The 22268-nt window shown below is 42.9% G+C and overlaps 1 protein-coding gene across 1 annotated transcript in view; it reads right to left on the bottom strand.

Moving 5' to 3' along the window:
• Positions 1-480: 480 nt before the first annotated feature.
• PEPD (peptidase D) overlaps positions 481-22268 on the bottom strand; it is a 141342-nt gene continuing 119554 nt past the window's right edge. The window contains exons 13-15 of the mRNA XM_055818519.1: positions 20763-20947; positions 9412-9603; positions 481-1161 (exon numbers count right to left, since the gene is read on the bottom strand). Of these exons, the coding sequence (XP_055674494.1) occupies positions 1012-1161; positions 9412-9603; positions 20763-20947 (527 nt within the window). The 3' untranslated portion in view covers positions 481-1011. The remainder of the gene's footprint in view (positions 1162-9411; positions 9604-20762; positions 20948-22268) is intronic.

Below are 22268 nucleotides of genomic sequence, written 5' to 3'. Positions count from 1 at the left end.
ATGTATTTTCCCGCAGGCTGACGAACACCTATAGTAAAGAAAGGCTTCTCTTGGCAATTTAAATCTTGCGTCGATGTACAATCATTTTATGATCATTCTTAATATGTCTGTGGTGTATCCAAATAAAATTTACATGATTTCATTCTGAACTGGCTAACACTAGAGAGTTAAAAACAACTCTCGTTCTGCACAGCATATGCTGCTGAATGACCCTAAGCCCTGCAGCAAAGATACTCCCTTCTTGTGATTTTCTAAGGCTTGTGAACACCACAGCAATCTATGTTTTTAAGGAACAAACAGATGGACAAATCTAATAAGCATCAGGCTGTGTGTGAAGGATCAGTACACCCACTACTCAGAGCAGAAAAATCTGGCTAATGAAGGGTCAAAGTTTCCAGAACACGAACTGGTAGAAAGGTCAGATAAAGAAGCAGGAACAGGAGCAGGAGAGCGCAATGATCACAAAGTTGTGAGCATAAATGATGCCAAGGATGAATTTTAATACAAATTTGATTCTGCTTACTCCGTTAACACTGAAATAAGATCTGTAAGAAAAATGTGTCCACTGAGAGCTGCAGATTTTTTCTTCTGTGTTTTTTCGCAGTACTTATGACGAAGTTTAAAAAAGGACTTAGATTGTTACAATTGCTGACAGCATTCAGATAATCCATTTGGTATTTAAAGAGTCCCAATCATCAAAATTCAGCTTTAGTTGCAAGATATGACTGAGCTGAGATCTGATAGAAGTATAAGCCCCACTGATTATGCAGCAGGGTTATTCAGGTGGCACTTGGTAATGTAAACTGCTGATAGCAAGCAGGAGCATTTGAGTTACCTGGATATCAAGTGCTGAAGCCTTCTACCTTCATTTTTAATAAATGAATCACTCCATCTAATAGCCTGCCTGCCTCCATTGCTATTAACAATTGGATGCATTTTATTTTATGTGCTGCAGCATCATAATCAGAACGATGACCGATTAGTGTGAGACAGTAAGTATCATCTTGAAGTTTACTGCTTTTGGCTGGAGAGGCTGTCAAATGACTTGGCACTGCTTTGGCCTTCGGCCATGAAAGCCTCTATTTCTTCAACAGTACGTGGGACGCATGTTAGCAGCTCCATTCCACTGGCTGTCACCGCGATGTCGTCCTCGATCCGGACCTGTCACAGAGAACATGCGGTTACCAAGGTATTCCAGATGGGGATGAGAAGCACATGTGGCAGTGACAGCAGCGAAAGCACAAGGCACGTTTTGGTCTGTGGTGCTGGTGCAACACCAGGCAGAGCAATGTACTGCAAGCACCAGAATTGCCCATCACCACTGGCAGCGTGGCGCTGAGCCCTGAAGGGTCCACTGGCCCCTGCCACCCTGCTGGGATCACACAAGCTTCATGGCGACCACCGGCAGAGCAGCCCCGCAGGAGGTGGTGGCCCTGCAGGTGACTCAGGTGGTGCCTCTGCTATGTCAGGTACGCCAGGGACAGGCTCAACGAGATGCTGCATCAGTGAGCTCATGCTGCGTAATTATGTGGGGCAAATAAATCTCACCCCCCAATACGAGGAGCAGCAAAAGGAACATTCTCCCCTGAACTGGCCTCCAGCCTTGTTAGCGCATGGCTTGCTAGGGACAGGTACAACAGCAGTGCCTCCTGATGCCCGAAGTGCCTGTTCTCAAAGCCGTCCTGTTGCTGAGCTGCAGTTAGCTGCTCTTTGCACTTAAACATCAGATTCTCCTTCCTCTAAACACAAACTTTCAAAGAGGAACTTCAACACAAAATAGCTTGTAGCTGATAGTTGAAACATTGCATTTTGAGCTGATGAGAAACTCCTAAGCAGGTCAGACATTCCTTTTAAAATGCAATCACTGCATTTCAGACCATGCAAGCAAAAAAGCAGATCCCTCAGTTTTCCACCTCTTGTTCTGTTAAAATGAAAAGTATGCTCCACTTCTGTTTGACTCTAATCTCTTCCTACCAGTAAATATGCCTACACAGACATTTCCCGTTATCTTATCAGAAAAATGTTAGTAAGTCGCTAAGCTGCAATAAAAGCAAATTTAGTAAGGTGTAAATCCAAGAGAACACAAGCACTGGGTACTCCCACCTTACAATTGCTTTAATTGTTTCTGACCTCTTGACATTTTCAGCTAAAAATAAAGCTGGTTAACATTTGTACTTCTGATTGCAAAATAATCCATTTGTTCAAACTAAATGAGTCATCCAGTCCTTTCCTTATTAAACTGTTTAATGATGTCTTTGCCAGATTATTTCTTTTACTTGGTATCAAGTTAAGTGTATTATAAAGCAGAATTAAATAAACAAACTCCATTGAGTTCACACATTCGATTTGGACAGCTGTAAATTTGAAAGCTGCGAAGCTCTTTGCGCTTGGTGTGCCTGAAAGGCCAGTGCCTTGCTGCAGAAGAGGAAATCAGCAACACGTTTGATGACGCTACACACTTGAAACAGATTTTACCAGGGTGGGTTGATTCATTGCTTCAATTCGGCCAGCTGAGCAAAAAATAACCCAAGGATTCAGCAACAGTCACATTGCATCTTAAGTTGAATCATGCCCTCTGCCTCACAGCAGCCCCCAGCGTCTGTCCATCCACGATTTGGACCCGGGCACAGCCTGCCTGGGTAGACCAGCCCCTGGCAAAAACCTGCTGCTGCCAGCCGAGCCCTGCAGAAGTGCCAGAATCCAGGGAACAGATCTGGTGACTTGGTAAAAGCCAAAGCATCACGTCAGCAAGCGCACCTGTACCAGTGTAAATAGAGCTGGGCACAGCATTGATGTGGAAAGTAAAAATGTTAGTGGAAAAGTCAGTCGGGGTGGTGGGGTGGTGGGTGCAGCCAAAGCTGGACCTGGCTCTGCCTATGCAGAGGGCCCCTTTCTGAGTACCCTAGTTTCACAAATGTTCACCTGCTTGAACTGAAATCCCCCAGTTATCTGCTACAGAGAAATATCTGCCACAATCCATGCACTTAACCAGTGAGATTAGCAAAAAAAAAAAATTAAAATAAAATAAATTGTTGGTGTTTTCCAGTTCAGTGTTTCATGCCTTCATCAATTCCTCGGCACTCTTTTGAGAAGATGGACTGGCTTCAAAGCAGAGCAGATGAAAGCCAGTCTAAGAGGGAGAGGGGAAGAACAAAAGGGACAAGGTGTCTGTCAGTGCTGTGCCCTATCTAGGCCACAAGAGAAAATCAGGATGGGGAAGGAGCTGGAAAATGGAGTTAGAGTGATGAAAGGAACCAGGGGAAGGAAGATACAATGAGGCAAGACAGGACTGACAAGTAACAGACAGAGAGATGGGGCTGGCTAAGGAGCCCAGGAAGTGAGAAGTCAGATGCCCTGAACGAGGGGAGCGCAGTGGGGTGCTGCAGCCACCTAAGCCAGGGAACCGAGCATTACCAAACGGGGAAACCCACCAGTCTGGGGTGCTACACAGAGCAGCTCACTGTATAGGAGAAACACTCTTAGGAGATCATATAATCAATCCACAGCTGTGGATTGGTGTGGAAAGCGGCAGAGCCAGCCCCATCGCACCAGCCTGCTCACCATCAGCAATTCCAAATAGTCTTTGGGCTGTAGCTGGAAGTGCACAGACCCACCACTCCCGTGGGGCCCTCACCCATCACTCCTAGGAAAGCTCCAGCTCCTTCTCCAGGATCTAACCCTTTCTCTGCCTGGATGCACCTCACCTGAAACTGCTTGCTGTAACAGAGAAGACAGACTTCTCACTTCCAGTGCACATTTTCCCTTTCTCCAAAAGCAATGCAAACGCAGAGGAACACAGGTTCTCAAGCAGGAGGAATTTTTTGGTTTGGTTTTTTTTTCCTTCACACCCTCCATCATGCTTCACCCTGAGCTTAAACTCAGCAGCAGCAAGAAGCAGCTTCAGAGGACCTGCAAAACCTACCCTACAGGAGAGCTCAGCATTTGGTCTTGTCTTCTGTCCAAATGGACAAAAGATGCTGGATCTGTCTGGCAAGGCTCTCTGGCTTGGGACTGCCTTTCCCAGTGGGGGACAGTGGTTATGAAATTTGCTCTCGCAGCTATCCCTGTTTGCAGGCTCTTTGTTCAACAGCGCTGCTTGTTTCAGGACTACAGAGTGGTTTGGAATCGGAGACAGCTTAAAGGAACAGCAAACTGAGGTGTGAGGTTTGCTGCACCAGCAGCTTTCAGGGTGCTCTGCAAACACCCCAGGAGAGGCTTTGCTTTTTTAGTGTGAAATGGCATGCTTCAAAAAGCACTCTGGTAAGGGTGAAGTGTCCAGGAATGCCAGGACTGTCCCTAGCATGCATTTTTCTTACCAAGGGTAGTGGCACGATCTGTCTAGATAGAGCTGATTGCACAACTGCCCAACGCCAGCAACAGATCATCATGTGGCTTGACTCAATGGACCCAACTGTGTCCCAAAGCAGGGCTGTGTGGGCATAGCCAAGGACAGCATAGGAGTTAAAATGCCAAGGCGGCAGTCAGCTATATATACAGCCTCGCACTTTGTCCTGACTTACTGTTACAGTCATGCTCCCCAGAGCCGCCTGTGTTATCTTCCAAAGGAAGGGGGTTGTAGCACTCATTCATTTCTTTTGGATGATGATATATATATAAAAGGCTTCTGAGAATCAAGAAACAATTTTGGCCAATTAAACAGTCCAGATTTGCACAATGACAGATCCCAGATGTGATTAAAAAAGACCACTGGTGACATGTCTCCTGCTTTTTTATAATCTATTGAGCATTTGTTTGATTATGGCTGTGGAAAGCAGCGGTACTATCACTGCAAGATCTTAGAGCGGGAGACTTGCCTGGGAAATGATGACGGGACGTGGGCCACACATGCTACCCCACAAAGTAAATTAGCACATGTGCTTCTGTCTGGCTGAAGGATCCACGTGTCTGTTTTTATAGCTGGTATCCTACAGAGGCAGATGCATGAAGCTAAGAGGACTTATTTCGACTCAGCCACTGACTCACCAATGATTTTTAATAAAGCAAACTTACCATGAGCAGGGTTTGACTTCTGTATTTTAGGGGGACTGGTTAGGAAATAGAGGGGCCGAGCATCAGACCCAGGAACAGGCGGGTACATTGCAGAGTTGAGGAAGGCACCTTCCTGTCACCACATTACACAAAGTGGCAGCACCAGGATGTTTTCTGTATTGACTAACAGGCTCTGTGCTACACAATGACTTACTCATCCCATGCTGCCAGTCTGCTGTCTTCTTATGCACAAGCAAGTCCTCATGTCTGGCACACTTTATTTTAAATGTCCACATACAAACATTTTATAAAATGAGATCATGATCAGTAGGCTGAGGCCATGTATTTTAAGATCAACTGATAACACCCGGAAAAATAATCTTCAGGCACACGGTCCCTTCATCCAGGCTCAAAAAGAAGCAATAAACTATAAGCTAAATACAGATTAGAAACTGCTCTTACTTTAACCTAGTTACGTTAATTAAGACAACTTAAGAGAAAAGGGTTAAAGAAGGTTTACAAGCAACTAGCTGCTGGTTTTAAGTTGCCTACAAATATCGCTTCTCTTACAAGAACTTTAAAGAAAGCTATATATTTCATTATGACAATTGCTTTCTACAGAATTGTTTCAAAAATGCTATGTATCATTATTACTGCTGCATAATATGAAATGTTAAAAAACAGATGATCAAAATGTTTATTGCCTAGTAAACCATTTCATTCCAAAACACACATTCACCATAAACCCAGAAACAGAGCTCAACCTTCTGAAAAATAAAAATCAGGACAGAGGCAATTGCATGACTCTGTGAACCAAAGGTAGAAGCAATTAAATATCCTGCTTTTCATTTGGTTTAACATTTGTTTCTGAGTAAGAGAAGTACTGTTGTTTTGAAAAATATTGTAATATTAGCAGATCTTCAAGGTCCTGGGCTTTGTAAATCTATTTAGCTTTTAAATGAGAAAAATCTGCAAATGAAAAAAAGGTAATGTATTTAACATTAGCTGTCTTTCAGCATTTTCTCCAAGCTGCATAGAGTTTTCACATATTAAGTCTAGTCCTAGTTCTGCAGATCCTAGGGAAAAACAAAGCCTGAACATTTAAGGCCAAAAAAAGATTGAACGGTTTTACTGGGTCTTTGAGAAAACATCATATGAACTGCATGAATCAGTAATCAGCTTACGAAGAACGGAAATGTCAAACCCTAAAGGGCAGCGTCTGGAGTTACTATTTCCCTTTCCCTGAGGAATCGGTTGCTTTTCCTGAGCAACATATTCAACTGTATGGACATACCTCTATTTGCACATGTTTATTTACGAATGCAGCAAAGGCAGAGTCCAGGCAGAGCAGAGGTGCCCTGGGACGGGCACTGTGCCAGCGCCTGATGGCAGCCCTTGCCCCACAAAATTTATGACCTCAGTAAACTGGACCTTTGTTTTGCAGATAGAGAACTGAAGTACACGTGATTGAGCGACTTCCTGAAAAGGGCTGGGGAAGCTTGTGAAGGACTGAACTCCACAGCTGTCAAGTAAAGAGGTTAGGGCTTCAGACAGGGCAGCCTGTGCTCTCAGCAGCAGATCCCCTAGCAAAACTTCTTGCCTCCTCCAGAGAGATCTGTATTGGACCCAGAACAGCTGTTGTTTGGTAAAAGCCCACGACAGGGTCCCTGGGAAGCAGTTACAGCCACAAAGCCTGAGTGTCTGTGTTACAGGGACACAGGATGCGTGGGCTGCTGGTGGATCAGCTCGGAGCGTGCGCAGGAGCAGCACTGGTGCCGCCAGCACATGCCCCGCATGCCGGCAGCAAAGTGGGCGAAGGGAAACCTCACCTTCTCTCTCGTTCCTTTCTGCTCTTGCAGCTTTTACAATCTCTTTACAGCTAAATCCAGGCAGCACAAATTACAATAAATGGCTACAGTCTCGCCCTTTTTGGCACAACAGAAGAGCATCTCTTCTCAATGCAGAGACTTGTCACAGTCAAGAAAACTACCCAAAGCCCCCAAAAGACATGAACTCAAGGTGAATTCATTAAAGTTCACAAATCCCCTGTGCAGACAGCCTAACTCAGTATAACAGTGGTGTTACTTTGGTTAACGTAAGTTCATTTTGGAAGTGAATTAAACTAAACCAAATGAAGAACACTTTAATTAGTGCTGAGCTCTGCAGAGGGAAATGGACTACTTATTTCCTTTTGCAGAATGTATTTTTCTTTTAAAGGAAGATTGACTGGTGAGTTCTTTAGCTAGAACTGACACCAATACCAACCCCCATACTTAATATTTGTCAGTAAAACCACTGCGCTTCACAAGATCTTTTTTAATCATGTAGAGAGAAAGTCTTCTGACATGCTTTTGAGAGAAAACTTCACTCACTCTGGATAAACTAGAATGAACCAGCATGTAGATAACTAATCATGCTACACAGCACAAACTGCATCTTCTACTTATGTAGAATCAAATCAGAATTGTAAAGATGGAAAAATTAATTTTGATCGTGTTATAATGCAGCTTTTCTCTAGAATTCAGAAATATTCCGATGTACTTCAGTCTCAGATTTTATTTCCATTCTTCTCCTGGACAAAATCAAGTAACAACATCTGGCTCAGGGTATGTGTGTATTATTATTTTTTTCTCTCTAAGTAAAATGTATTGTTCACAGGGGGATCAGAGATTTAGATTTTTGCTCAATCGTTTTGGGGCAACTCCCCCTTTTAGCAAAGTTTGTTGGCTAGCTCTCCTTACAAGTCATCATTACAGGAAGCTAAGCAAAAAACAGGGGAGAAAGTTAGACTTTGCTTGAAATCTCTGGAACAAGAGTGCCTGATCCAGCAACTTATTACTAAGGTAGAGATCCTGTGCTGTCACTCCTATTCCACACAAACGCAGACAGCGGGTGAGCCATGTGCATGCCTCAAGCTGCAGAGCTCGAGTGGGCATTCACAGCAAGTCATAGAAAAATGTGGGCTTTGCTGAGCATTTCCAGAAAAACCAGGAATCAACTCAACTGCCGAAAAACTCCCACAGACTGTTTACATGGAAAGTGAAGACAGTTCAACCTGTTTTTATTGTGGTGTCACGCTACACAAGTGCATTGCAATGCTCCTTTAAAACACGCTTCAGCACGTGGTGCTGTATCTAACGTGCTCACAGTGAGAAAATGCAGAGTTAGCTGCCTTTTGTTCACCAGTATCTCCTTGGCTGGCTGGCAAGTGTTGATAAAAGAAACAACACGGAGACACATAACGTCTCAGACCTCAGCAGCTAATTAAATACCAGCAAGGGTAAAGTCCCATGTCTCTTGATAAGGGACACACACACATCATAGGGGGAGCGTTCACAGGTGGCTGCCCAGGAGCCTGGCTGGCTCACACGGCTGGGAATGGCACACACATTCTGTCAGCGCTGGTGGTTCAAAGCCAGCTCGGACCAAGAGTGTTACAGTAACTACCCTCTCACGGCTGGTGTATGATGATAAATTAGTGAATGGCAGCAGCAGACAATTCCTAATGAGTGACTTTTCATACCAGAAAATCACCATCGGTGCCAGTGATTGTTAGCTTTGTTGAGACTTTGCAGAAGAGCCACGAGGAGGACGGGGCACTGCAGCTGCCTGCTCTATCTTCTCTGTGCATGAATACGGAAGCTCAGAGAACAATGCGACACCCTCCAAATGCTCGCCCCACTAAAATGAAAACCCACTGGAAACCACTGCAACTGCTAAACGCTCTGTGAGGGCAGTGGCTTTGAATGGGCATTGTGCCCGGGACAGCATGGAGAAACAAGGCCCCTCTGCTTGCACAGCAGCTGCTTGCAGGGCAGGGGAATGATCGCCCAGATCACAGCGACCTCCCAAGCCAGCCGACCCTCCAGCACGCACACTGCTGCCTGAGCACCGGTGCTCGTGAAGCCCATCGGCCATTCTTCTGGAAGACAGGGAAGGCTTTACATGCACAAGTTTCACAGCCTTCTGGCAATAATCCAGTAGGAGCAATTATTGCTGTTTTTCTCTGTTGCCTCCCTGACTTAAACAGCATCGGGCTCTTCTGCCCTGGGAGGGAGCAGCAGACTGTGCCCCTGTCAGGGAAGCTAACTCTGGACTGTGGATCTTGGTCTCATGTTTCATAACATGCATGTTTCACACGATAGACAAAAGACCTACCTGGCAAGTCACTGTACAGTGCTGACAGAGCATATTTCAACCAATGGAAAAATACGGAACTATCGTTTATCAGGTATCACAAGTACAAAAACCAAATTTAAAAATAACAAAAAAACCCCAGTTTGTCTGCAGGGTCAAATGGCCCAAGGTGCTGCATCAGGAACAGCCCTAAACATTAAAACTTCAACAAAATTTCTCAAGTACACAGTAAACGCAAACATACAAAACCAATTTCAGAAAAACATCTGGTGAAGAATTACTCACCCCACCAAATCCTCTAAAGCGTTGCAGGACATCGTTGTTGATGAAACAGGACTGTGCAGGATCACGGAGGGCTTGGTCCAGGAGGTGGTCGATGAAGTAGATGCCTGGCTCGATGGTCAGCACCATGCCCTGCTCCAGGTTGCGGGCAGTGCGCAGGCTCCTCAGCCCCGGCAGGTCAATGCGCTCCACTCCCTGCAGAAGCAAGACCGGTTGTGATGGATGGAGCGGCATTGCATGGCTGACCTTTTATCAAGGCCCTCCTACGCAGACTGCTCCATAAGACACCCAAACCGCAAGAAATATTTGGGAAGTAGAGGACTGAAAAACTGCGCTATGCAATTACCTCTCTCTCATCAGCCCCCCATTTAGCTCTCGCACAGTGGTGACCAGCTTTCAATTCAACACCTGAACTGTTCTTTGTACCACAGAAATCCCGGCTCTGGATATGCTCGGTACTGTACTCTCTCCCTTGAGAGAAGTACTGCTCTACGGAAAAAAATTACTTGCACTATTCCTATACCCTCCCGTGCAAAGTACGGTATTTTAAACAACGTGCAAATCTTGAAATGCCCCCTCCACGTCATGGCTGAAACAGCTGAACTATGCAGTAGAGAACAATTTCTCCAAGGATATGCAAATGCTTATTCTCACTGAATGTTATTAAAATTACACATTTACGATCTTGATTCAGGAGCAATGAGTCTACACATGACCTCATAAAAACAGCCCATTTAAAACTAAACTTCTGTCAGATTCAGACTTTCAGGCAACATGATGCTGACTGATATTATTAAAAACTAAGTCAAAACAAGTCCTGACTAGAAAAACATTCTCTTCTTCCCAAAAGCTGGTAAAGCAAAATGATATATGAGGACGTGCTTAGTCAAGGAATTAGAAACACTGCAAAGACTAGTTTGGGATATTAATTTTCTTCCCCAAAATGTGCCAGGTATTGCAACATTGGAATAAATATATCTCAATCCCATTAGTTTTTCAAAAATTCTTTGCAACTGTAGCAAAATTTCATCAACAAAATATCATGATGGCCAATAAACAGCTCACAGGCCCAACAGCTTACAAAAACGTGCACACACTTTGCTCACAAAAACTTTTCCGCTTTAAGCCCTTAAGTCAGAGGTTAACAGGTCTGCAAGATGACGGTGTTATTGATCTGGTCTCCACCAAGCTTTCCCCAATCTTGCTTCTGGCCAGTCACAGTACTTTTCCTTGCTGGCAGAAGGGGTGCCTCCTTTCAGCATCACCAGCAGTGTGACCTGTATCCCAAGGATGAAACACCTCCTTTCTCCAGGACAAAACGTGCTGCCCGGTGCCACCCTGCGTGCCAGGGCAGCATGTCTGGGCACAGCTGTGCTCCGCGTTCCTGTCACACCGATGCGGGGTGGGTGGGTGGGGTGGGGGGTGGTGGTGCTGGAGCATACCCTGCAGATTAGCCACGTTTTTCTCTTACTGAATCATTCCCTCTCCACAGTGGATAGAGCTCCACAGCACTGTTTGCTCTTGAGCTTCGCTTTCAGTTCAGAGAAAGCCTATTTCACAGAAATCCTGCTTGCAACAGCCACTCAGCAGTGTTTGTTTTATTCTCACTGGTCACCCAAGCAATACTGGGGTCGCTTTTTTTCCCTTTGCAGAGCTTATTCTGTTCCAATGCACAGCATCTCACAGCCACCAAGATCTTCACAGCTAACCAGCCTGGACATTTGTGGGTAGGTCTGCCTGTTTTTCTGAGATGGAGAGCATTTACAGTTCTCAGTGCCCCTGCAAGCCAGCGAGTGTATCCTGACCATTTTCACTGTGTATTCGATACATTTTTTTCTTATGTTTGATTTGAATTTTGCAGAGCATTATATTACACTAAAGTAAGAAAACACACATTTGTTATACTGAGGCTAGGAAACAAGAATATTCCAATATTAAGCAAGGCACTTTGCATTTATATTCTTATCAAAACCCAAAGAGAATCAATATCTTTCCAAACTTTAAACAATAGCTGCACTGACACGGAGCCATTTTTCTTTCTGCTCTTGCCCCATGGGGTCTGGCATCTCACAAATTCATTGTAACGCATAAAGGAAATGAGGGCATCCGATCTAGTGGATTAATCTCTCCATGAGCTGTAAACAATTAGATTAGCGTCTGGACCTTTTGGTGTCTTGCCAACTATCTATCGGCTGCTTTACAACAACCAACCCGTATTTGGCTTTTAAGTACACTTCTCTTCAACGCTGCTTGCAAATGCCTTTTCTGAGACAGTCGATCCAAGACAGATGCTAGAAAGATGAATGCACAGCAAGGCAAACAATGGCAAACATCCTCTGCAGGCAGCCCTGGCACAGCCTCCGCATTTTTTTTGCCTTTTCTTAAAACAAATGAGGTTTAGCACCAGGTGTGACAATAAATCCTCGATGCCCACTTCATTTATGTCTGTGTAGGTGTTAAAGCAACGTGTAGGTATTTTGTCTGGACTCCTTGCAGCCCAATTCTGCTTTTAGTACTTCCTCCAAGAAGCTAACAGCATGGTTACAACTCAGGAGCAAGACCCAGGGATTCACGTTTGGAAACATCCTTCAGCAGCACAGGCTGCCCAGGCCGTTAACCAAGCAGGGAGGGCCCCTCAAGCACCAGAATACTGCTGCTCCCCCAAAAGTAAAATTTTAACTATTCTAGAAGGATTTCACAAACTCTTTTTGATATTTCCCCCCCGTCCTAGCTCAGCTCTAGGTTGTGTCAGCTCTTGGCTTCACCTCCAGATTTCGGATTTTGCAGGCACTTAAGTCAACGCGCAAATGGCAGCGGCTACACCTCTTCCATGAAAGCAGCTCTAGCAGGCCTTTGGAGAAGGGGTTACACAGCTCAGCTTTTCAAAGACAGTAAGCAGGACAGCAGTGGGCAGGCTTGAGGCAAGGAAGACCTAAGGTCCCTTTTAATAGAGGCTAGCAAGATGTTCACCAAGAGATGCACGAAATGGATGAAGAGACAGACAGGTCCTGGCTATCGCAGGTACATGGCCATGCACACCCTGAGCGGAGGACAGCCCCAGTCCAGCTTGCTGCAAGGGTGAAGGACAATGTGAGCTGGGACAGGGAACGAGCAGAGTGTGGGAAGGGGAAGGTGACCAAGCTGGGGAGATGACAACACTCCTTCTTTTGAGAACTGTGCTGGATTAAAACATACATTGGACTATGGCTTCAGCATCCCAAATGACATCAGCTCTCTGGGCACTTGTGACCACCTTGCTAGCCACCATGGCCATCAGGTCCAGGGGCTCAGAGTTCTCAGCTTTCAGTCTGCTGCAGTTGTTTATGAAAACTAGGACAAACTGAGGCTTTTTTTAATGACTTTTTAGTCTACCCCCAAACACTACCACCCCCAAATAGAAGACAGGTCTGAAACAAGGACGCTGCCATTTTCCATCAAGTCAAACCCTGCTGGGAGCAAAGCCTGATGGGGAAACCTCACACTGTCATCCATCAGTGAATGTGAATCTTCTGCCGTTACTGGGTTTTCTCCTTTGTGAGGAGGGACCCTACATTTTGCAGCTGAACATGAAAGCCTTGTTTTCAACAACCATCATGAAGTTGTTTTGTAGAGGGATGAAATGAATAGTAAAAATCTGAATGCTGGCACAGCAGCTGTGTGGATATCTGCTTCTATTACCATTATAACCTGGAGGCCTGGCCATGGAGCAGGACGCTGATGCACTCAGTGCTGTACAACTGTAAAGCATAAGTTGGTAATTTTCCTCAAAAAAGCGTAGAGAATAATCTAGAAAATATTAACACCTAGGCATCCAAACACAGACTCCCAGTGATATTCTGGGAAAATTACTTTTTGAAGAAGTATTTTGTATGTATACTGCAACAACAGACTACATTCAAAATTGTTTTCTAAGACTGGTTTTATTTGGAGGTTCTGCTCACATTTTAAAATTAAGACACTCCCCCCACAGTAAGCACAGATGTACGACACTGTCATTTGTGACTGTACTCCTGCCAAGAACATCAGATTCCAATTAATGGTTCATGTAAGGTAACAAAACCCAGCATGTCTAGGCAATAAGGACTGTCAAGGGAACAAGAGAATTATTATGTAAACTGATTTCATTACTATGTAAGCAAAATAAAAGTTCAAATTAAGTGTGCAGTAATATAAAATATATATCTATTTTTGGAATAAGCAGGGAATTAGGAAGTATGCAAATCTGCCTATTCCCCAGAAAAGTGGCTGTGAAAGACTAGAAGTTGCAATATGCCCAGAATACACTTCAGTATAAGGATGAATTACAGCCTGCTCCTAAGCAACTCAATGGTTAATGGCGATATATGCTGCTCTTTCCATGGAAGAACTGCAATGTGTATCGTGCTGGTCTTGTCCCACAGACACCAGCCACCAGGAAAAGCCATCAGAAGCAGAAGTAGCTCCAGGCCCGTTCAGGTGAGCCTGATCTTGGGTCTGTCTTTGCATCAGAACAGAAGAAAACCACAGGTGATGTCTCTGTGCTGGCTGGTCATCACCCACAGGGCCACGACACTAGCTTGGGATGCATGAGCACAGAGATGCAAGGACACCCTCGCCCCTAAAACCAGGGGCTTCAACGCTTAATTGGCATCACCTAAAAGTTTCCTCAAGCCAGCAATGGCAGCAAAACATGGCCACAGCAACAATCACCAAAGCTGCTCATAACTGTGAACTCTAAAGACTTGTGTAGCGGCACAGATGATTTTCTGGTACTTCTTTCCAGCTAAATCATCACAGAACTTTTTTGAGCCTGGCAAAGAGACTAGTCCCAGCTGGACCACATCCAATACAGTGAAGTCCTAACCATTTTATCAAGCTAAGTGCAATCAAGTACTTAAATTAGTCAGAATACTAACATTATATTTAGATTCTATGAAATGAACACCGAAGTGAAATCTCAGCTCTTTCACTCTTCCCTATTCTCCCACTGTGTATACCCAACTTCTAATTAGCTCATTTATTGTAAAAAGAACGGAGGCCTGTGCAGCTAATAAAAGTCTTGAATTCCGTTTCACTTGTCTCCTGGTCCCTCCTCTCTAAGCCCTTGTTTCTCTTGCTGAACGTTACTAATGAAGATCAGTTTATTCAATCTATCCTGCTTTTTCCCAGCAGCCTGAGCTGCCTATAGTCACCTGAAGGAACTGCTGTCAGTTCTGCCTTTGAAATCAGCAGCAGGTTACAGAACATGCCCCAAGCATCACATACCACTTGTGGCATTTGCAAGTCAACGTTTCCACTTCTGCAGGAGAATCTAATTACTAGCTGGAGCTTTTGGGACACAGCTCAAAGTTAATATTGGGGAATGGAGGGCACATGATGTTTAACTGGCTATTTTATTTGAAACATTTTTGTCTTTTCCTAGGTATTAACTGTGGTATCAGGTTTAAGCTGCATAGTAAGTTTCCTGTTACTGCAGGGAATGAGGAAAAATCACCTGCACTTATTCGAGGCACCAGTGCTTGCCGAGTCAGATTGAGCTGAATTTCAATCCATCACTACAGCACGGTTCTGAAAGTAACTTCCCATGTCATTTTTGCTTCCTGATTCTCAGATGTCACCAAGCTCCACTGCTATAATAATGGAAATAAAAAACCCACACGGATTTTCTTTTTTCTTAAAACCTTAGTGTGATTTAAAAAAAAAAAAAAAAAAAAAAAAAAAAAAAAAAGAGATGGCAAACAGTAAAAATCACCAGGTTGGCAACTACAACATAAACCTGGAAGGTGAGAGGAATATTTAGCTGGAGAATTCCTAAGAAATGAGAAAGAATTGCAAAAGCTACCAGCAACACTGTTTTAAAATGAGATCAATGACAAGCACCGTTTAAAATCTAATGGATGGGTTTTGTTGTGACACACAGAAAGCATATATAGGCGAGGGCCTTAAATGAAAGGTCTTCTGTGATCTTTAGAAAGTAATATTAGTGGAAATTGCACAACAAAACCCCTAAAGTATACCTACGAAACCTTTTATACCTTATTTTTACATGTAATTGAAAGCAGAACTGTACTGTCTTGGTCTTTCTCTCCTACTGCACCTAGAATGAATTGTTCAAAAACACACACAAGCTCTGTTAAGTCTCTGCTAAAATTTCTGAAAGATTTGGACTTAATATCTCCAGATAAAAACTCTCTTAGCACACAAAGTCTTTTGCAACAAACTTCACCAAGTAAAAGAAACATAAGCAAGTATCTCCATCAAGAAAAAATTAACCAGAACTAATGAAATCCAAACAAAGCAACAAAACCCCCAGGTCCACAACGCTTTCTTTCTCAGAGGAGGAGGGAAACCCTGTGGTACAGCAGCGCATGGGCTGCACCATGGCACTGCACTGACACAGCACCTGAGCCCTCCGCTCCTCTTCTGCCTTTGCTCAAGTCCTAAGGTTCCATGAACACCCAAACTCCAGCATCTGTGTTCACAGGGAAAAGCTGCTGGGAACTGATGACATGTAAGATGCCACATCAGGGTACAAGCCTAACTCTGGGAGGGGCTTAAATCCCACGGAAGAATCTTAGGCTGCAGGAAACTCTCCTGGCTGCTGTTCAACCCAACAGAGAACAATAAGCACTACGGATTGCAGTGCTGTTCTGCATGGAAATGCTGTAGAATTCAAAGTCTTCACCAGTTTGTTTCTTGCTTACACTCTGCCTGCTCAGTGGCCCACACAACTATATGTCTCTGCTATGCAGGAATTCAAAGAATCGAAAGGGAAGTGATTCAAGGGGACCCCACGAGGCAGAAGGTCTTTTCTCCTCATCTTTTCTCAAGGTATACAATCGCTTACAAGAACAAAACCTAGAGCTAAAACTGTCGAAAGGCCCTTTTACTCTTTGCTCATATAAGCACCTACCATACAGGTTGTTTCATGTTTGCAGGCCCTGGGTACGCAAAGCTAGAGCAAGCTCTGCAAAGTATGACCATGTGAAGCAATTTGCATCACTGGGGCTCTACATAACAGCTTTAGGCTTCTTGGTAAATTCAACTCATCCTCTGCTTCTTAAAGGAAAAAACATTAATGCATCATTTGCAATGCTAACCACAAAAAACCGAAATCTTCTGCTTCAGCATAAAGTAGGATACATAAGGAAAATAATTTTTGCCAGAACAAGAAAGGGAACAAGATTATTCCTGTATTCTCTAGTAGGTTTGGTGACCTAAATCCCTAGACAGTCATCTGGGATCCGGGAGCAAGCTTTCTGTTAGAGCCAGATGCAGCCTGTACACCTCTCTGAGCAGCAGAGATGTTCCTCAAGCATGCACAGTAATGGAAGGACATGGATAACTCCAGGATCAGGATCAAAACAAACCTCTAACCTTAATTTGTTGATGCAGAAGAGCAATGAAAGGATCAGCTTTTCATGAGACTAGAGAATTGAATTAAAACTTTAAACTAAGGTAAATCTTGTAATTTTAAAAGACAAAACCAAATGAAACTCTTAATTCGTAAGATGTTAAAATCACAGTAGTTATTAACCTAACTTAAATTAACTGGCTTATTATTATAGAAAGTCATCAAATGTACTTAGCATTCTTTAGAGCCTTACAGTCAATTAACATAACATGAAATTGAATCAACTTAAGCATCTAGAGACACAGAACCTAGATTTAAATGAAAACTTCAGCTCCATCTACCTCAGGGTCTGAAAATTTGGGATCACCTACCACGTTTTCTCCATTGCAACAGGCACAAACCCTCATTTATATCCCATATCGAATTTACCCAGAAACGAATGAGAGAGTGTGGGAAAAACATCTCCATGATTAAATTTTACAGCTGAAGCTAAGCCCAGTGGAGTTTTCACCCTTTGAAGCTAGCTCTGTCTGACTAAGGGCCAGATTTTCTGAAGTGATTAGTACCACTGGGGCTGAATTTTCAGAACTGCTCAAGTTGTAGTTAGACCCTCAAAAGAAGCAGACACATTTTCAAAGAAGTGTTCGATGCTCGGTTTCCCCATGAGGAATACCATGGTACACTGCTGGAGACCCGATTCCCGAAGGAGCTCTTGAGTGCTGAGTACGTCTGAAAATCAGGACATTTACTTACGTGCTTCACCGGAAAACACCGGTGGTTCCACTCTTTTAAACGTTGTCCTAAAATGAGGTTACTAAGATGCATTTATTGCTGGCCAAAGCTAATTACTCTTTATCACAGCAACAAGAGGAAGGAAAATGTTGCATTTTCTAATATCCCAGAGTATCCTTTGCAGAAAATCTGCAAGCTTTTTAACAGTGTTTGTCAAAGAGGAAGAAAGTGCTTGTTCAATGCCGCATGTGAAAGCAGCTTACTGGAAAAGATGAAAACTTATTATTGCCAATTTTGAAAAAAGAAATCTTTGGCTACCAATGAATAACTAATCTAAGCTAACAATGTCTGGAAATAGTTTTTTTGGAACATACAAAACTTTGTGACGGATAAAAATTAGGAAATTAAAGCTTATTGTATTATTCCAAATGTAACTGTTTACACTTGATGAAAAATAATGGAATAATATCCACTTGGAAAGTTTTTATTTTTAAAAAATCCTTTGTAATACTCCCAGAAATTCACTCAGCCAAAAGCAAATAAGTTGCTTCTTAACCAGCTAGAAAAAAGAGCATGATACTACAGGCATGGGCTCATGTACAATAATCATAAAAATGGCTTTATGAAATTCCTTGTGAAAATCTCGCTAGCTGGTAAACATTTAAAACACACCAAAAATCACTTCACAGTGTACTAAATGTTTTCAATATGCATTTTCTCACGGAACAATGAGGCATAGATAAAAAGCCTTCTCCCATTTAATGCAGAGTGTACCACACTCACAAGAGGTGCCCCATTGCTCATGTTTAGATTTACCTGGGGAAAACCACGTCCCCTGAAGCCTTCCACTGCCGCCCTGGCTCCGCAGCCCTGTGGCTCCCTCCTGCCGCGGGCAGGGACCGTGCCTCTCATTAGAGCTTCAAGCCCAGAGAAGCCTAATGAAGTTCACCCCACTGGCAGGCTTTGATGTGGGTTTTCCACCATCAGGTGCTCCGACACTCAGGTACCTCACCTTCGTCAAATGACCCATTAGAAAAAGCCTCATGCTTTGGGTCAGAGAGAAGTGATGGGTCTAACAGAGGTGGAATTAATGCTGCAGAGAGAGTTTAAAGGGGCTGCTCTTCTGCAGAACCCCAAATTCATTATTTTTCAAACTAAGCTGATGCCACACATCCATCTATGTGCACATCTACATGCAAATAGAGAACTTCAGATATTTGTTTATGAGCTCACATACACGCTGCCCCCTATTCAGAAAAAAATTTATTTAGGATTGGATTTTGGAAGTAAATTAGCCATGCAAACTTTCTTAACGTAAGAACGCAGTTGCATGTCTACACAAACAAATAATTTTAATATGCAGGTATAAAATCCTCTATCTGCATAGACCTCTGGTATTTTTACACACATAAAGTACGAAATAGAAGAACCTAACTCATTTGACAATGTAGTCCCTATATATCCATTTTTATCTATTAATAGGTTGCTCTTTCAAAATTGTGGACACGTTGGTCTGCTTTCAGGAAAATGATCCCTAAATTATATAATATAGCAGATAATTATATCTGTTATAAACGTGGTCCTCTGTACATACAAATTAATTTAAAAACCTGCTTCTGTAGCTCATATGCCACACTACTGAAACCTGCGGTTTCAGAAGATACATAGGGTCCATTGCTCTATACTCCCACCAAACCGGGTGTAGAAATCTCCCTTAAAATTAAGGCACTTGCTCTAATCTTCAAAGCAGACAGTTTCTAAGTAAAAACCAAGCACAGTACTTTTCACTCCCACAGTTCTCACTTGTTCCTAAAATTTAGTTCTCTCTTTACCCTACCAGGTCTTAAACATGTGCTCCAGTTTACTTAAATCCACAAAATTCAGAAAGGTTACTTCACAACACAAGTGAAAACAACCTAAGCAAAGGCATGCAACATCAGGGTCCTGGATTGTTAAATCCATGAACTCTCCAAGTAATCACATCCCTTGTACGTTGCTGAATGCCTCTATTTGTACACAGACATAATGCACTTGGGGGAGAGAGAGGGGCAAACATCCATCCCTTCTGTATTAGCTAGTGAAGAAACCTTAAAATCAGAATAGGGGTGCTTTTGATTTTTGTTTTATTTTTATTACATGTAAGCTTATTAGCTGATGCTAATACATAGCCATCACAGTACTGTGTCTCAGCAATAACTATATGTCGAACATGACAGCCCTCAAACATTACATACTGTTTCTTCCCTGCCTGCAAAAGTAAACCCAGCAACAGCAGCTGTTATGTAGCCTGTTCACCCAACATGAACAAGCTCCAAAATATGCTTAAACCTTACCTAAAAAGTTCTTAGCTTCTTTTTCAGGTTCTTGTAAAAGAACATCTTAAATAAGAGAGAAGACATGATCCATTTTCATCATGTATTATTGAAAACCCTTACACAGTTAGCCTCAAATAACCAAAACATAACACAGAGAAAATCCTTCTGAAGCTGCTGTAACGTTCTTTTTTTATTCAAACCTTAAGTTCAATTCCCCTTAGAGAATTTTTAGTATCATTGCAAACATCTTACCATTCATTGGTTACTGAATTTTACCCATTCTCTTTTCAGACCACAGTCATGAACCGTCATGTTAATTCAAGGAAAAAGGTAACCATTCTGTATTTTCTGCAGAACTCAATACAAGAGATTACGCTTTCACATTTGCAAAGACCGGAAGACTTGATGGATTTTTTTTCTTTCCATTTTCATTCCCCAGACAGCACATCTACATCGGTGCCCGTGTTGACACTGGAGACTGAAGTTCAAGACAGGAATATGAGCCAGATTGTTTCCATATGACAGAACCAACGCGATTTACTAGCCCAGGTGCATCAGTGGGCTCCCACAGCTGTTTCACATCTGGAAGAGAGCAAGTGAGTCTCCCCACTACAGGTCTCAGGTAGACCGAGATGCTCTCTGCCACAGCACAGGGTATGCTTGAGTGATACATGTTACAGCAGTGACTCATGAAGAAACACCACAATGTATGTAGAAACTGAACAGATTAAGAAGGCCTGAAGGGTGCCATCCAGCTGACTTCTCCCCATCAGCAATTTATGTTTTAATGAACTAACAGATTCCCTTAAAGTAAACTGCATAAAATATCACATTCAGAAAAAGATTCACTTAAATGCACATCTGTTCCACCTCTGAGAAGATGCAACCAGCTAATCATGAATAAACTAAGAGAAATGCTAATTGAATTGAGAGGGGTTAATCTGCAAGGCAATTGAGAATGGACTAACACTAACCTCTGGGTAGCCTCCAACGTCATGCACATCGATTCCAAGTAGATGTCCAAGTCCGTGTGGCATAAATATTGCACCCAGATGAACCTTCACCATGTCATCGACATTGCCTTTCAGAATGCCAATTTTAGTCAACTCCTCCAGATGGACTCTGTCAGCCAGACGGTGCATATCAGGCCAGGCGACCCCTTAGAGAGCAGAAACAAGCAGCTGAGTTAACTATTGCTAAAAGTTTTTAAAGACGACTTTCAAAAAGCAGATGTAACACATGTGCCCTTTGTTTATATAAAAAACAAAGGTGGAAAGAGCAACCACATTAGCCCAAAAACACTTTAAACAAGAGAAAATTATCTTAACGTGCATGTGAAGCACAGAAATCTACAAACAAGAGAAAGAACAGCACCTTATAATCCAGATCCACATGAAAAAATGTTAAGACACTGTATCTAAGCATGTCAATGCAGATCCAAATTTATCAGTGAGTTTTCTAAAGGAATGTCAACTGTAAAATGCAGTTATTTAAAATGCGGAGTACGAAATATTATTATCCTATTATTTTCAGTAATGATCATACCCATTTAGAACATTTGAGATGAACAGTACTTTTCTACGTACGTGGATTTAAAGCCCACATCTTTCTGGCAAAGAGACTCTCCAGAAATTAATGACTCCCTTGTGTTAATGGGCTGTGTAAAACACAAGTCCTCTAATACACGTACTAAAACAGCATTACAAAATACTGTTGGTTGACTAGAGACAGTGCCAGGATACATTAGATTTCTATTATTTTGGTATAGGATACAATTTTTTTTTGACAAACTGCTGGGGGGAGGAGGGAGGAAGAAAGCAGCTCTTTTGTTAGTAACACAGTACTGTCTTAATTAGTTCACCATGGCTTTGAGTCATCATCAACAGAGCGGTTGCAGAGTCAAGACAACTAGGGCTAAGGTACAGTAGAAGAATATTTTCCTTGTTCAATTTTGGCATGATTAAACAAATAAAAACCGAGCAATTTTTAAGGCCAAAACCCCATTCGCTTTAATCCAGTTAAACACGCAGCTCTAGGGTCTCGTGAACATGAATGTCATATCACAATTACATTAGCACTTTTTGCTGAAAGTACTGAGGCTTCAAAGGCTGAAATAAAATCACCCTATAGGAGTGCTTAAATAAAATTCAATTGTCTTATATGGCTCCAATATAAAGATTGGAACCAAACTGAAGAGCTGCTCTGTCTTGCACGTCGTCCGCACAGAAACCAATGCACCTTTAGGCTCCTGTTAACACTGGCTGGGAAACAGCTCAGCACGTACGTGCATTTCCAGGCTGCCTCCTTTTCCCCATCAGATTACTCAGTGATCAAACTTCTTAGCCTGGTGCATGCATGCATGCAGCTGAAGAAGCACCTTCCTTGCCCAAGCAAGACATAAGACAGAGGTGTGCAGCAGAATACGTTGGACACCCTCAGTTGCTGTTTCCTCACAAAAGCTAACAGTGCCCGAGTGAGTG

Source organism: Falco peregrinus, chromosome 14 (genome assembly GCF_023634155.1).
Source record: "Falco peregrinus isolate bFalPer1 chromosome 14, bFalPer1.pri, whole genome shotgun sequence".
In the NCBI taxonomy this organism is placed as follows: domain Eukaryota; kingdom Metazoa; phylum Chordata; class Aves; order Falconiformes; family Falconidae; genus Falco; species Falco peregrinus.
This window is presented reverse-complemented; position numbering and strand designations above follow the sequence as displayed.